At 43.6% G+C, this 16,061-nt stretch overlaps 1 protein-coding gene across 4 annotated transcripts in view; it reads left to right on the forward strand.

Annotated features, from left to right (window-relative positions):
* Window positions 1-314: 314 nt before the first annotated feature.
* Window positions 315-16,061, forward strand: part of GABRA5 (gamma-aminobutyric acid type A receptor subunit alpha5) — an 86,211-nt gene continuing 70,464 nt past the window's right edge. Inside the window, exons 1-3 of one of the 4 annotated variants that reach the window (XM_084637311.1) lie at window positions 315-395; window positions 3,746-3,900; window positions 12,941-13,062. In XM_084637311.1, the coding sequence (XP_084493437.1) occupies window positions 3,815-3,900; window positions 12,941-13,062 (208 nt within the window). In that variant the 5' untranslated portion in view covers window positions 315-395; window positions 3,746-3,814. Of the gene's footprint in view, window positions 396-691; window positions 744-1,984; window positions 2,067-3,745; window positions 3,901-12,767; window positions 12,846-12,940; window positions 13,063-16,061 lie in introns of those variants that run through there. The other 3 variants (XM_084637312.1, XM_084637313.1, XM_084637314.1) reach the window with 3 other exon arrangements.

Genomic DNA, 16,061 nt, shown 5'->3' on the forward strand with positions numbered 1-16,061 from the left:
TGTGCGTTTCCCTGGGGGAGGGGGCAGCACGGGTATCCTGCATGGGGGGGGGACTCAAGAAGGGGGCAGTAGTGCTAGTGCCGGGGGTGGGGGGCGGTGCCCATGCTGGGTGTCTGTCGGGGGGGGGGGGCGGTGTCTGTGCTGGGTGTATGTGTCCTGGGGGGGGGGCAGCACCTGTGGTGGGGGGGTGGGTGTCTCCCCGGGGGGGCAGGGCAGGGGGGCGGCGCCTGTGCTGTGTGTGTCCCTGGGGGTGGGGAGGCCGGGGGGCTGTGGCCAGCTGGAAGTGACAGGCGCCTCCGGCCATTCACCTGCGCTGCCCTCGCTCCGCTGCCCCTGCCCCGCCATGGAGCGTCCCCTGGCCGCGCTGCTCGGCAGCCTCCTCTTCTGCTGCGCAGGTGAGAGCCCGGCCCGGGACAGAGCCGGGCGCGAGCCCACGTCAGCCTGTCCCCCCGACCCGCGCCCATCGTGGGCCCGGTGGGCAGAGCGCGCCCCTGCCCCGCTGAGCCGCCTGTGTCCGGGGGCAGCTTGGGATCGGGACAAGGCTCCGGGGCTGGCGGGGGGGCTGCTCTCCCCGGCACTTCCCCCCTGCCAGGTTCCCCCCTCCCCCCGGGTGCACTTTGCAGCAGCACGAGGAAGATGCTGCCCCACCCCGCTCGGGGCTCCAGCGGGGAGCCGGGACGCTGGAGCCACCCCCTTCCCCCCCCTCCCCCCAGGGCAGTGCCGTGCTGCGAGCCGCAGCTAAGGTAAGCGGGGCAGGGCTGGCCCCCTGATTGCCCCCCGACCCGACCCGACCCGGGCTAGGCTCTGGCTCCGCAGCCTCCCCCGCCGCCCGCCTCCCCGTTCACACGGCAGCAGCCTGCCCGGCGGGAGCGCCTGCTGCAGAGCCCGGGCTGAAGCGCTGGAGCCCGGCAGCCTCCTGCAGGCTCTGGGGCTGGGCGAGGAGGAGACCTCCGGCCTGAGAGGGAGCGGCAGCCAGGCTGGACCTAAGGCAGTGGGCAGGGGGAGGCTGCACATGGAAGGGCGGGGGGGAGGGGGCTCTGGGCGGAAGGGTGTTTGTTGGGGTGACAGGTTGATTACAGGGGGGCAGGGGGCTCTGGACCTCTGGATGTTCGTTGGGGTGATAGGGTGATTAATGGAGGGCAGGGGAATCTGGACGGCAGAGTGTATATTAGGGTGATGGGGTTATGGGGTCATTACTCAGGGAGAGGGGGGCTCTGGATGGTAGGGTGTTTATTGGAGTGATGGGGTGATTACTGGGGGGCAGTGGGCTCTGGATGGAAGGATGTTTATTGAGGTGACAGGGGGTCAGGGGGCTCTGGGTTGCAGGATGTTTATTTGGGGGAGGAGGAGGGGAAATCTGGGTGACAGCTTATATTGGGGCTCTGGGTTTTTCTAGGGTGTAGGGGACTTTGGGTGGAAGGATTTTTAGTGGGGGTCATTGGCTGTCAGGGTTTTTTTTGGGGGGGGTCTCATCTGGGCTGGGTGTGTGAATGTCTGTCTGTAAAGGGGACTTTAATATGGTTGAGGTAGGGGGTGGCTAGTGGAGTGACCTCCTGTCAAAATTCCCCTTGGGGTTTGGATTTTGAATTTGATTGTCATCTAATCACTTTGTTGTTAATGTGGAGAACTCCTGCTGGGACTTGTAGCTTTTAAAAAATTTATTTAATCAAATCTGTACTAGGTATCTACCAAAATCTTTTTTGTGTTATTTATGTATAGAACAATGTGTTAATTAAAAAAAAACAAAACATCAATTTGGTTTCAATAAATAGATTGGGCTACTTAGTTTGGGGCTAATTTTTAAGTGACTTTGGGTTATTAATGCAGTAGAAATCTGGCAATCCTGCTGAGGCAGGTGAGAAAGCAGGAAACTGAGTTCTGTAGGCAAGGAAAGCAAACGCAGCCTGTCAGGAGGGAGCTGTCTGGGTCTCTCACCCAGCCCCAGTACCATCCCTGGGTGCCTCTGTGAAACTTTCAGCATCTGGGGATCATCACCTGGCCTTGGGCTGCAGCAGCCCCAAGAGGAAAGATGCCCCAAGCAGCCCCTTCCTGATCTAGTGCAGCTGGTAAGGAGGGAGTGGGGAGTAGAAAGAGGAATTATTCCTGCTTTTCAAAGCAATGACAGATACCGGAATCCTGGGGGTGAGGGGGCTGAGGTCCCACAGGGAGGGAAGGGGAGGGTCCCCATGGGGCACCTTTGCAGCCAGCACACCTGATGTTCTGTGAGTGACTGGGCCCTGCAGTGCCCTGTATGTGCCTGTGCAAACTTTACCTGGCACGATGGGTGCTCATGGTGGGACCGGGACTGGACATGTACACTGTGGTCTTGCTGCCCATGGTAGTGTCATGGGGCTCTCTTGGAGGCCAGGCACGCCACTTTTGGCCTTTCCTGTGAAGTTGGCAGAGTTGGGCAGCTCGGGGGCAGCCGGGCATAGCGCCCCAAAGAGCACCAGAGGGAGTAGTGGGCGGAGGGAGAGGCTCTGGGACTGTATTCCACTGTGGGCTGGTACTGTGCTTCTGGGGAGACTCCATGGAGCATCAAGACATGGGTGAACAAGTAAATGAGGGAGAGGCTACAGTGATTGCAGGGTCAGTGACAGAGCTGAGGCTGTGTTTGCAAGGCAGTGAGTTGGAGGGGATGATGGCTTTGTGGGTCTCTGCAATGCCCTGGTTGCAAGGGGAGAGAAAGAGAGGGAACCAGCCCACTGACCGATTCCTGCTCTAGCCAAGTGCTGGGCCACTGGGGAAGGCTCGAGGGAAGTTATTACCTGTCAGTAAGACACCGGGAGAAATGTCTCCCTGTTTCTTTATAGACAAGTTTAACCCACATTTCCCACTGATCAAAGGAGAGCTCCATAGCCTCACTGAATGGTCCCTAGTTTTGTCAATTGAATATTTCTAGGAGCTGTGTGGGGGAGTCAGGGTCGTAGATTGTAATTGTTAAACCATTTTGGTTTTTTTGGACTGTGAAAGAGAAAGTGAGTAGGCTCTGTTCATTTACCTGAGCAGATCCAAAATCAAGAAAGAGCGAGAAGTGCTGGCTTGAAAGGTGTGTGTGTGTGTGTGTGTGTGTGTGTGTATGTATGTGTGTAACAGTTTAATTAGGACACAGAGTTGAGCAGTGAGAGACACCTCTCCCAAATACTGTAATTATTAGGTTACTTAATCATTGAGGCAGACATGCAAAAAGTGATAATCAATCCCCCAGGCAGGTATTATATTATTGTAAATCATTTCCCTAGCATGAGGTTTATGTGCATTTAAAATAAAGATCATGTTTTTGTCTTCGTTTAATGCACAATGTATTGGCAACCTGAATTCCAAGTAGGAGAGGGTTTCTAACAGGAGATTTGGGAAAGACAAATTTGTAATTGAATTGGGAAGAAGAAAAGAACGTAACTAAGAAAAGCACACAAAAACAACACTTGATTATGCAGCATATAGCTGTTATTTAAAGTAGGTAAGAGTTAAAACCAGTATTTGGAAATAGTAAACATCTCTATAATTCTACATTATTTGCTTAATGAGCAAATCAACAAAAAATTCTTTTGTTTTGTAATTTGCTATTAGCACAAGCTAAAGAGGGCCTGAATAAATTCATTTTTATAATGTACAATATGAGATGTTTATAGGTAAATATAGGTAAATAGTTAAAAACAGACACTTTTTTGGTGTCTGAATGTTGTTATCCTATCATCTCTGTATCTGTTTTTTTATTGATATATTTATTTTTTGTCTCTTACAGCTTAAGAACAAAGGAGGGAAAGGAATACCTTTCCCAAATCAACTGATTATATTATTAAACTCATTTGGAATGGACAATGGAATGTTCCCTACTTTTATCATGATCAAAAACCTCTTCCTTCTCTGCATTTCTATAAGTTTAGCCAATCACTTTGGGTAAGTTGTCACGTGTTTGACATTTTTTAACTGAAGACAGTATGTTCACAGATATGACTTAAAGAACATCTAAAGCTCTGTTTCCTCCCACTGTGTGGCAGGAAGAAAAATAGACTTGCATTTGATCCACTACTAATGTCAGGGGGAAAGGGAGCAATTATTTTTTCCCAATGAAATGTTCTGTTCCTCACCAATTTATGGACCAGCCCTATATCCCTTGCACTGCTGCTGACTGTGGTGAATACTGAAGTCAAAGGGAGTTTTGTGTGTACAAGAAATTCAGGATCACAACCATAGAGGTCAAGCCTGCCAGGTGCTGAATGTGCTGACCCCAATAGCAAGGCACTAAATTATATTTTAAACTTTAAGTAGATGAAGTTCCCATGACTTCAGTGGGAAAAAGTGCTTAACTTTAAATGCTTAAAGTTAAGTACATGCTTTAGTGTTTTGCTTGAACAGGGCCAGAGTGCTCAACACATTGCAGGGATTGAGCCCCTAGTGAGTTCTGAAATAAGAATTGCTGACACCTTTCTTCTTCTGGATCATAGTACACAAGGTACAGTTGGTGAAGCAAGCCATTTCAGGTTGTAATAGGGCAGAGAGAATTCAGTATGAGCTCCCAGTTATTAAAATTAATTATTTAAAAGTGAGCTTGCTCCTACTCAAAATGAAAATACAGGTTTGAAAGTTGAGAAAATATTTTGACAGAATATGTTACAAACAATTCTATTTAATTAAACTTTTTTAGGTGCCTACCTGAATCATTGTTTTCTGAATGTTAACTATAGCAAATATCACTGCTATATTTCACCTCTCAAAAAACCCCAAACATAGGTGTTTTCACTAACGTACCAGAAACAGCCTATGAAAGTGATTTTAAACAAAGCATTTAGCAAGGTTTATAGATATCTAAAGTGACTACATTTTGGTAAAAAGATATATATACAATTTTGTTGAAAAATAAATTTTCCTAATTGAATCCCATCCTGGAACATACATTAACAGCTCCCCACTTTGAAAAATACATAATAAAGATAGATTCAAATAAACTCCCCATCTCAACAACATTACATTTTTGAAGAGTTTGGAACTAGCACAGGAGCCAAACTTTGTGCTGGTGACTCTTTAAAATGCACAAAACTAACACCTGGGTGTGAATTCCCACAAACCTTTGGATCTGAACTTGATGGCTCAGACCCATCTCCAATATAAGCCTATTAAGACACTCAGAACTCTGTTTCCAGTCATTTGAGAAAAAGCAGACAGTTCTAAACGTGCATACTACAAGGAAGCTGAACAGCTGAAAAATTCAAACACTAGTCTATGGTACACCGGCTCCTGCTATCATGCAGCCTATGGCAAAGCTCCCATTGGATCTTATTGGGAGCAGAATCAGGCTCTTAGGTCTAGAGTCACAAAAATACTGAGGCGTAGTGATGCTCAGAGCCACCAGGCCTAACTCTTAGGCCTGAGTTTGGTGTGTGGACTCCCTATGCAACGAATGGGGAGAGAGAGGTGCCTTAGAATGAGCGATTCACAAAACCCAGCACCCTAGCTTGCTCCTCCTCTAAGCTAGCCAGTGGGAGATGCTATGTTGATGGGTGTGTCCTAACCAGTGCCCATCTCTCAAAGATAGATGCCTAAACTCAGACTGCCTGGGGGCACCTACCTCTACTTGGGATTCTCAGCTGCTAACCTTCTCCTGGTGTTAGGCAGGAGGAGAATGACTACCTTGTATTTTACCACAGGTGGGAAGGAGGACAAGGACAACAACCTCTCTCATAACTTTTAGTCCACTCCTCCTGCTCCAACTGAGGGAACTTCACATCAGAATGTACCATAACTCAGGGGTGAGAGCACTCACCTAAGAAATGACAGAGTCCCTGTTCAAATCCCGACTCCTCCTCAGACAAAGTGGGGAGAACTGTGGGTCACCCATATCCCAAGTGACTTTCCTACCCACTGGGCTAAACGTTAGGAGGGAGGTTTCCCCTGGGGAGGTTGTGTACACTTCTTCTCCCCCTTTATCCCCAACATTCTGTGTAAGCTTCTCTATAAGGCCTGATCCACTGGCAAGGTCTGAGCTGGATCAGGCCCTGCAAGCGAGCAATGCCTAGCTTCCCCTGGTTTCTGCATTGATCTGAGCCTTAGGTGTCTGGCTATCAAGCATAAGGGACAGTGCATGTGCTCAGCAGCAGAAACATTGGTGCCAAGGGAACTTTTACTGCAAAAATTGAGGTGCTGAATGAGCTAGGCACCTATGGGGTTCAGAGGTAGCTGAGCAGAGTGTTTGTGAATCTCAGAGGGGCCTTGTTCTGGGATTTAGGTGCCTAAAGTGATAGTTAGGTGCCTACATCCTTTTGTGAATACGTACCTTAGTTTATTATAGAAATGAAAAGGAATTAGACAGTGATAGTTTGGCTCTACAAAGATGGTGGTAATTTGTTAAAATTTTACCATTTTGAGAAATGTGCTAGGATTGCAACCTTGAGGTCTCTGCCCTTTCACTTCACTGGTATAGTAAGCAGGAAAGCATGCAATAAGTTAGCATTAGCCATGTTTTCTTGGATAATATTCAGTCCTTTAACTGCTGTATGGTATTCCCTTTAACAAAGAAGTGTGGATTTGTTGGTCTTTGAAGACAGGGTCTTTAAAGTGGCTAAAAATAGGAAAAAAATAATGGATAGAAATAAGCCTCAGGCAGGATTCATTGCAAAGTTTTGCCAGTGTACTTCAATTGTGACCTGCAACTCACCTGAGTTGTAAAGCCTGTACCATATAAACAGAGAGAGACAGTCCTGCCAAATTGGGCCATTTGATTCCATGAGTTAATCAAATAGCTATTAAGTACTAAAATGCAACTCTACAATACCATTTTTTTCCATTTGTGATCCAATAATTTACCCTAGGCCTGTAGAGGTAAACATCTCTAATCCACTCTACTGTTGGTGCTACAGAATTCAAGTACTGAGGTAAGGTCAAATTGTCACTGTGCTCATGCAGCAGCCTCGGGGCAAAAGGTGGTGCAGTGTATCTAAGTAGTTCTGCCTTAGAAGCAGCGGCAATGTCAGTGTATAGTTTAAGTGCTTTGGGATGCTTCAGGATAAAAAGGTACTATATTCAGATAAAATATTAGGGTGGTATAGTAACAGTAGTAGCCCTTTGATTGCCACAGTTAACACTTATTATTGCCAATAGACTGTACTGTAATGATTTAGGATCATTTAGGTTTGGTATGCAGTGCTACATTTTAGTGTGTTTTATTATAAAACATTAAGGAAAAGTTGTTGTCATTTTGGACCAATGGACAAAGATTAAAAAACAAAACACCAAAAGAAGTTGTAGATGAAGGCTGTGATTTTCGAATCTTCCTAGGAGACTAAGACATGTAATACCCAATGAAATAAATGGGAATTATGTATCTAAATCCCACAGACGGTTTTTAAAATCTCAGCAAAAGCAAAATCTCAGCTGTAATTCTGGGCTATCATAAATATGGAATGACTGCTGAGAATTACATACAACATTAAGCCATGGGGGGAAAGAGAGGTGTAGAACTGTAAACATAGTTACATGGTGTTATTAAAAAAAGTGACAAAATTAAAATTCAGAGGTATAGATCAAATAAGAGCAGAATACAAAAACCCCCAACCCAGCATTGTTCATATAATAGCGATTTATGACCCTTTTTCTGCATAAACAGTCTAATGTGAGTCAAGCAGACTTCAACCTTGCTAGAATTAGACCTTAAGTTTTATAATACCTTACTCTACTGAGGTATCTTAAGATGCTTTACAATTTTGCTGAAACTAAAAATTAATCTGTACTATGATGTTAGTGAACAGTAAAAAATCAATTACAGTAAAAGCAAACAGCTACAGATTAGACAAAGGGTCTGATTTTTCATTCCTTGTGCACCCAAAACTTCCACTGGACTCAATAAATGTTTTGAGTGTGCAAGAAATACAGTATCCATTTGTCACAGAACAAACAAAAGGTGGGCATGTTTCTGATGTCACTGGGGGGGTCGAAGACAGTGGACAGATTCTCCAGAGAATCAGTGGACCATAGCTGGCATCCCATAGAACAAGGAGTCACTTATTCAGTGTCTTACCCTGTGAAGTATGCGTTGCTTTCTTGGGTGCAGTTGAGAATCTTGCAGTATCACGCCCTCAAAAGATTAATTTAGCTGTTATTTGGTAAAGGCTCACTTTATGAGTGACCAAAAATATCTTTTCGCTAATGAGAAACCTAACTGGGAACCAGTACTATTCATGCAAAAGGAGAAGTGAGGTGGATCTTAATCGCAGTCAGTCCAGCTTGCTGTTGACTCTTTCTGCGTTAAGAAAACTAAACTGTTAATTGGAGCTGGTCGAACATTTTCATCAAAAAGTCAGCATTGTTTTTTGAATTTTTGAACAGTTCTACTATTACTCAAGCAATTTGGAATGCCAGTAAGTAAGGCCCTGCTTTTCCAATAAATTCAGGCAGTAGAGAGTGATCGATGCATTGCAGCTCCCTGATCCTCAGCCGGCGTAAAAGTTAGAGCCAGCAGAGGGCCTATTCTAACCTTGTGTCAGTAGAGGATAAGTCATAGTATGATGCCCCCTCCTGATCACGCTCCTCCTGATACACCCCTTCTCTTCCCTTGCTCTGGGATACAGCAGAGGATGTAGCAGAGTTGCTGCTGCCAGGTTTCCACCAGTGAAGGGCATTTCCCTACACAAAAGGAGTAATTCTCCACCAGCTATCTCCAGCCTTAAAACTTGACAGTGATTTATCACAGAGGGAGAAAGGCACAGTCTCTACCTCAGAAGAGAAAAGGGAAGAATTCTGAAAATCTCTCAAGTAGTAGAAGGCTGACTTCATCACTGCAGAAACTTGCTCTTCACACATAAGGCCTCAAGTCAATTAGAATGCTCCTCCACTTGAGCAAAGGGGATATCTTTGGTTTTCTGAAATGCAGCTGAGAGGAAATCTTATGAGGATGCATGTTGACGTTGGTGTTATTCACTATCAACTAACAGTTTTAATCAGAGTAAGTGAGAAATATATGAGCCCTACTAACTCTAGCTCCCGAGCAATGCAAGAATTTTTTCTCTACAATATATTTTTTGGGTGTTTTGTCTGGTCTACTTTTACATATCTTAGTCAAAGGGGCTTCCTTTGTTCTCCATGAGATACTACTCCACAATCTAGTAGCTCTCATCATTCAGATGATTTTCATGAAATTCAGTCTTATTTTACCTCCCCTTCACATTATTCCTGGTTATGCTCTACAACCCTAAACAAAATTTCTTCCCTGGGGTCATCATGCTTCTAGCACTTATAGACAGTTATCAGTTCTCCCTCATGTTCTCGTAGGGCCTGGTCCAAAGCCCATTGAAGAGACTCCCATGGGCTTCCATGGCCACATAGGTCTTTTCATTCTTCCTCTGAATCAGGCATTTCATTGTTTTGGTTTCTCTTTTCCTAATTCCTTCCAGTTTGTCTCTATATAATAGCATGGTACACAGATGCCTATTCAGTCATGAGGAATGCTAATTCATTGGGACCCTAATTTCCAGCTGTGTCCACTCACAGCCTATTCCTTCCTTCCTTTTTTACCCCTTTACCTTGAAAGACCATCTGAAAAAAAATGCAAAGCTTACGTACCCGTAGAACTACCAGTGCAGCAAGAATCTAATTCACGTTTTTGGGATCACTTCATCCAAAGGAGGCATGGAAGACTAAATTACAGGAAGACTGTCGTAATACGCATTTGATATTGATCAACATTTGTCACTGAGGTATATTGTCGCAGTTTCAGAGTTAGCTGCACCTGTATTTCTCCTCTATAGTCCCTTACGGCCATCCACTTAAGGTTTCAGGCTCCGAGTCATTACCTCTCTTTGGTGGGGAGACCCAGGTTTTTTTCCCCTCCTGACCAAAGGTTTTAAGGCTACACATTCCCTTGGCGTATACTGTACTGTGATATCCCCAGCAAACCAGTGCCTGTGCTTAGCTTGCTCTATGGGGATATGACCAGTGTGTGCCAGCAGTTCCAAGTTACCACACAACTCTTGCTCTGCAAAGTACATTTATTCTTTGGATAAAAGCATCACAGAGAAAATATCTAAAAAAGTCCCCACATACTTACTAACGTACCAGAAAACTACCCATCTTCCGCAAGGGGAGTCCGATAGGCCAGCATTCCTTCTACCCCTTCAGCAAGGGCTGAGGTCCCCTTTGGACCAAAGGTCCTGTCCATTTGCTGAAGCAAAAGGAAGATCCTGAATCTGTTTAAACTCAGTCTTTATATATCTCAAGTTCTTTCTTTGTCTCTTGGTCTCTGGAAAACGCAGTTGGAACCAGTGTATGCAAGCTATCTTCAGCCTTCATTTCCATACTTTTAAATGCTCAAGTTTTATAAATGATGTAATAGGTAAGTATGTTATTGTCACTGAGCAACTTTAATTGTTGGTAAAGAAAGATTTTTGGTTTTGGAATGACAGTGGACTCAGGAAAGACCCCTAAGAGACAGTAAAAGAATTAAAAGCAAAAGAGACAAACTGCTTAAGATCAAACAAACATGAGCAAAATCAAGCAAGTATACTTCTTGTCAAACCAATTTAATATTGCAATCAGTTCAGCATAATCGAGGCCATCAAAACCAGCAGAAATGTCCAGCAATGCAAAACCTTATAACTCCCTAAAGATGCTCAGTCATCCACATTGAAAGGTAAACCATTCACAGTTTTAAGCATCACTGTCTCTGTTGCAATTTGGTCCAAAGCCTGACAGTTAACACTGACAGATTGTTTGTGATAAGGCAATGATATACTGGTAGTTACTTGACAACAATTCTTTCAAGAACTTTCACAAGAAAGGGCAAATTAGACACTGAAAAATATTTTAGATTTCAAAGCTGCTTTTCTTTCTTGCATTCTTTTTTAAGAATAGGGTTTCCAGTAGGACTGGAATTACACCAGAATGCAGAGACAAATTAATAGTTTGTGTAATAAATAGAGGGGTGTTTATTGGCACTAGGGTGACCAGACAACAAAATGAGAAAATTCAGGATGGGGGTGGGGAGTAATAGGAGCCTATATAAGAAAAAGACCCCAAAATCGGGATTGTCCCTATAAAATCGGGACATCTGGTCACCCTAATTGGCACTCTCCTGGAGAAATTCAGTTGGCCAGGTACCAAAAGAAAGTTTACTTTTCTGAACTAGTATCTTGACTTCCCTTTTTTGAGATAGTTTTACAATCTAACAATTCTGATAATATATTAAACTGTTTAATGTGTAATTTAATTCCTTCACCTGAGACCAGGGTAAGGGCTGGGGATACGAGTGAGCTGGAAAATAATGAACCCTTAATGATCTTAGGACCTCCTTTTTAAAAAGGGCAATTTCATCTTTCCATCTATCAGGAGAAATAATTGAATATGTCCTTTTGCTGTTGTTGGGGAAAAGAAGCCGATTAAATGTTTTAAACAGGCTTCTGAGATTTTCCTTCTGTGTCTGCAATGCCAGCTGAATAGTTAGTACCTCTGTCACTTCTGTTACCTGCCTCCATTCACTAGGATGTTGTTTTCAACTAAACTGAAGGTGCAGCTGCCATATTATTTTAGTTGATCATTTGCACTGCACTATCCACCTCAGTGAGGCACTGGCCAATGGAGCAGATGTAGTCATAAGAGACAGAACTGGGAGTTAAATTAACCTGGAGAGCATAGAGTGGTTGGATGGTCTTGTGGCTTGGGCAAGGGGTGAGATTCAGTGTAGTGCCTCTAAGAACCTAGGGGGAAGGGTTAAAAGGGGCTTCAAGGCTTGCACACTCCTGATCCTGGGCTGCTCAAGGGGCTGCCTCTAGCATAACTTAGCCCTCAGGGCCCAAGTTATAGCAGCCTCCCAGCGCTGCCCTGTAGGCTCTAGCATATCTGGGAATCTCCATAGCACTGCCTGCTATGGTCCCCACACTGAAGTGCCCTCCTCCCTCCCCCTCGAATGCTCCCCTATATTATGGCTTGCAAGAAGGTTCGTCAAGTGCCTGCATTGGGGAATCGTCTGACAGAGCCCTTTTTACCCAACTAGGCCATTAAAAAGAGTATCTTTTCAGTTTTCAAAAAGAGTCTTGGGTAAAAATTCTTACTGAAACATTTTTGAGTTCTGGTTTTTTGATTCAAAAACACAAATATTTGACCAGAAATTAAAATTTTTAGGCAAAACTTTTTGGTGAACAGTATTTTTTTCACCAAAACAAAAAGGTCTTTCAGTGAAAATATTCCAGCCATTTCTCCTCGTGACCCCTTAGTTTCATTGTCTTTAGTAACGTATTCTTCATTCTAAAAATACTGGAAAGAAGTTAACATAGGTTCCTTCCTTATGCCCCGGACACAAGGTTAGGTTTGCTTTGTCTGTAAACTCACATAGAGCACCCTGGACCTGATCCCACAGTACTTGAGCAGACAGTTAAAGAAAGGGGGGGATAGGATATTTTGCTGGCTTAAAGGGCCACCAGGCCTGACATATTTAGACATGTCTATTGAAGTCTATGAGACTTTAAATTGAACAAGGAATGCATGATTCGACCTAATGGCTGTAGAATCAGGTCCACAATGTATAACAGTTGTTTGCTCAATGCAAGGGATGAAAACAAGGAGGGGAGTAGAAGAATTGTTTATTCTGTGCTGTGCTTTTGAGAAACCGAGAAGATTTGGGGTGAAATCCTGGCTCCATTGAAGTAAATGGGAGTTTTGCCATCAGCCACTTGTTCATCTTTGATGTTCTGAGATTTCTCATACAGAAAGATATGTCACTACCTCTCCCAGCAGCAAAGCAAAAAGCAGAAGCAGAGGAGGGGCATGAGGAATAGAGGAAAACCATGCAGTTCACATTGCAGAATTTCATCTGAATACTTCAGACTGTGGGAGAGGGTGGAAAATTGGAGGGAAGCAGGGTATGAGATCTAATCCCCATGGATCCCTCTGAGACTGGCACAGCTTTTAATCTGTTCCTTTTATTTTTATTTATTTATTTATTTATTTTAAACAGCTTCTCACTAATGCCAACAGCTTCAGGGAAAGATGACACCAACAATAATATTACCATATTCACCAGGATCTTGGATGGCCTACTGGATGGCTATGACAATAGATTGCGCCCAGGACTGGGAGGTACAGTAGAATTTCTATTGCATCATTTAGTGTCAGTCTTGTGTAATTACTACAGTGAAGCCTACATAAAATGAATATATGTCAGTGGAACAAACCTGTTAAATGTACTTGCTCTGTCTACCTAACCAAATGGAAACAGAACAAAGCCTTCGTAAACAAATGGCTGATTGTGATGGGGAATAAGATACCATCCAGAAGTTGATGAGAGGACTCTCCTTCTTGCTAGAAGGACCCCGGCTGCTTGCCTTGACTGTAGGGATTCACAGCATCGCAGACTGAGCAAACTGTGGGTAATTAATTAATCCCCACTTAACAGTCTATATAAGAGGGATGTGCTCTCAGCTAAAGAGGGATGGATGGATGGGTCAATCAGTTTCTAGAAGGCTACATTTGGGAGGAGAAACAGGGGGGTCCTTTTCCTCTGGAACATTGCTGAAGTGAGCTATTGAGACTTCATACCTTTACATTGGCCTTAGTTGAAGCAAGCCACAAAGACTGTGCTTTATATCGTGCTTTGAGTGCAGGCAGCCTTGCTCAGTTATTTGCTGTCATAAATATAAAGGGAAGGGTAACCACCTTTCTGTATACAGTGCTATAAAATCCCTCCTGGCCAGAGGAAAAACCCTTTCACCTGTAAAGGGTTAAGAAGCTAACATAACCCTGCTGGCACCTGACCCAAAATGGCCACTGAGAGGACAAGATTCTTTCAAATCTGGATGGGGGGGAACAAAGGTTTTGGTCTTTCTGTGTGATGCTTTTGCCGGAAACAGATCAGGAATGCAGCCTGTAAAGTTAGTAAGTAATCTATAAGTAATCTAGCTAGAAAATGTGTTAGATTTTCTTTTGTTTAATCGCTGGTAAAAGAAACTGTGCTGGATGGAATGTATATCCCTGTTTTTGTGTCTTTTTATAACTTAAGGTTTTGCCTAGAGGGATTCTCTAAGTTTTAAATCTGATTACCTGTAAGGTATTTACCATCCTGATTTTACAGAGGTGATTCTTTTACCTTTTCTTTAATTAAAATTCTTCTTTTAAGAACCTGATTGATTTTTCATGTTCTTAAGATCGAAGGGTTTGGGTCTGTGTTCACCTGTACAAACTGGTGAGGATTCTTATCAAGCCTTCCACAGGAAAGGGGGTGTAGGGCTTGTGGGGATATTTTGGGGGAAGACGTCTCCAAGTGGTCTTTTCCCTGTTCTTTGTTTAAAACGCTTGGTGGTGGCAGCATACTGTTCAAGGACAAGGCAAAGTTTGCATCTTGGGGAAGTTTTTAACCTATGCTGGTAAGAATAAGTGTAGGGGGTCTTTCATGCAGGTCCCCACATCTGTACCCTAGAGTTCAGAGTGGGGAAGGAACCTTGACATTTGCATTTGGCTCTTAAAGCAGTATGGTATACTTCACATGTATTGTTATACATTACAATAAAGCAAACCACAGAGGTGTTTCACGTAAGTATTGGTGAGCAGAATCCTCTGTTGCTTGGAGTGGTCTGCCACACTGATAACATTTCCAGTGCAGTAAAATGGTTATTTGTCTCTGGTAGACTCATTGAAAAAATATGTCAAGTGTCAAAAATATGTCAAAAATATGTCAATATGTATACTGTACAAAATTATATCTATCGCACAGCAGAGCCTCCTTACACAATAGATTATTTTTAATACTAATTTAAAATAACTCTGTTGAAAGAATTATATTTTGCAGCAATAAGGCAGTTCATTGCCAATTGTATCAGTATTTAGAAATCTTCAGTTGGGACCCAATCTTGACATAATGGGCCTGATCCTCACTCAGGCAAATCTCTCTTTCAAGTCAATGAGAGTCTTACCTGAATAAGGGCTGCATGGGCAGCTCTACTGTGAGACCATCACATTACTTCTAGTAAAATGGGAAAGCCCCTGCACCAGTAACACTGTGGATCTTATCTGATGCCCTAGTCCTTAAAAAAAACAAACAAATTATATTTAGTTAGCTGTGTGTGGCCTAAGGCAATCCAGTCTCCCTGAAAAGAGGGCCTCTCTAAAACCCATTGAAGTCTTTCCGGTCACTCTCATTGGATTCAAATCGGGTTTGGATCAGGCTGGCCCATGACACATATTCTTCTAATCACCACTAAGGGTTTCTGTAGTTGAATAGGTTTGTGTTTTTCCTTTCGATAATATTTTCTTCTAATGTGATGCCTGACTTCACCTTCCCAAATATTTTAAGTTCCACAATTGGGAAATAACATGTACAAGTCATGCAGAATAAATAAATAACATGTACAAGTCGTGCAGAATAAATCAAACCTATTTTATAGTGTGAGTGACAAAAATCTCTAGAAAAGGTAAAAATAAAAAATACCCTTTTCTATGATCAGCTAGATGTGATGAAATTGTATTTGTACACCTGCTGTGTAGCACTTATATCTGCTACTTGAAAATGCTAGTATTTAAAATTACATCCATTATCCCTGCTACTCCGACCTTGTCCAGGCCCTCTATACGTTTCTCCTCTGGCTTCTTCTCACCTTCTGCACAGGTTTAATCTTCCTGTTCTGCTTTCCAAGACCTTTTACAGCCCTGGCTTCCACTCACTTCTCTGCTCTTCTAGCCTTTTGCTCCCGGTCACTCTGATCAAGGTGTTTACTAGCTGCTTTCCTCTTGCTCTGGCAGACATTCCTCCCCACAGCTCCTGTTCCTGGAATCCCCTCCCCTGGACTTGGTCCCCACCAACTGTCCAAGTCCCTTCTTAAAAAGCAATACTTCCAAAATGTCTTTGAACCATAGTCCTCTCCGCAGAGAAGTATGAATAACCCCATGGCTCAACGTGATAACCACAAAACAAGTTAAAAAAGATAAATCCACAGTGAAACTCATGGAACTAACAGACTGCGTCATGTATTTCACCATTCTTACACACCGCTCAGTGTTTCCACTGTCTCTTCCCTTGGTTGTTCAGTGAGTTGTCTATAGATTTTACACTCTTTGGGATAAGCACTTAGGGCCTGATTCACTAT

Source organism: Lepidochelys olivacea (assembly GCF_965140295.1).
Source record: "Lepidochelys olivacea isolate rLepOli2 genome assembly, chromosome: 1".
In the NCBI taxonomy this organism is placed as follows: Eukaryota; Metazoa; Chordata; order Testudines; family Cheloniidae; genus Lepidochelys; species Lepidochelys olivacea.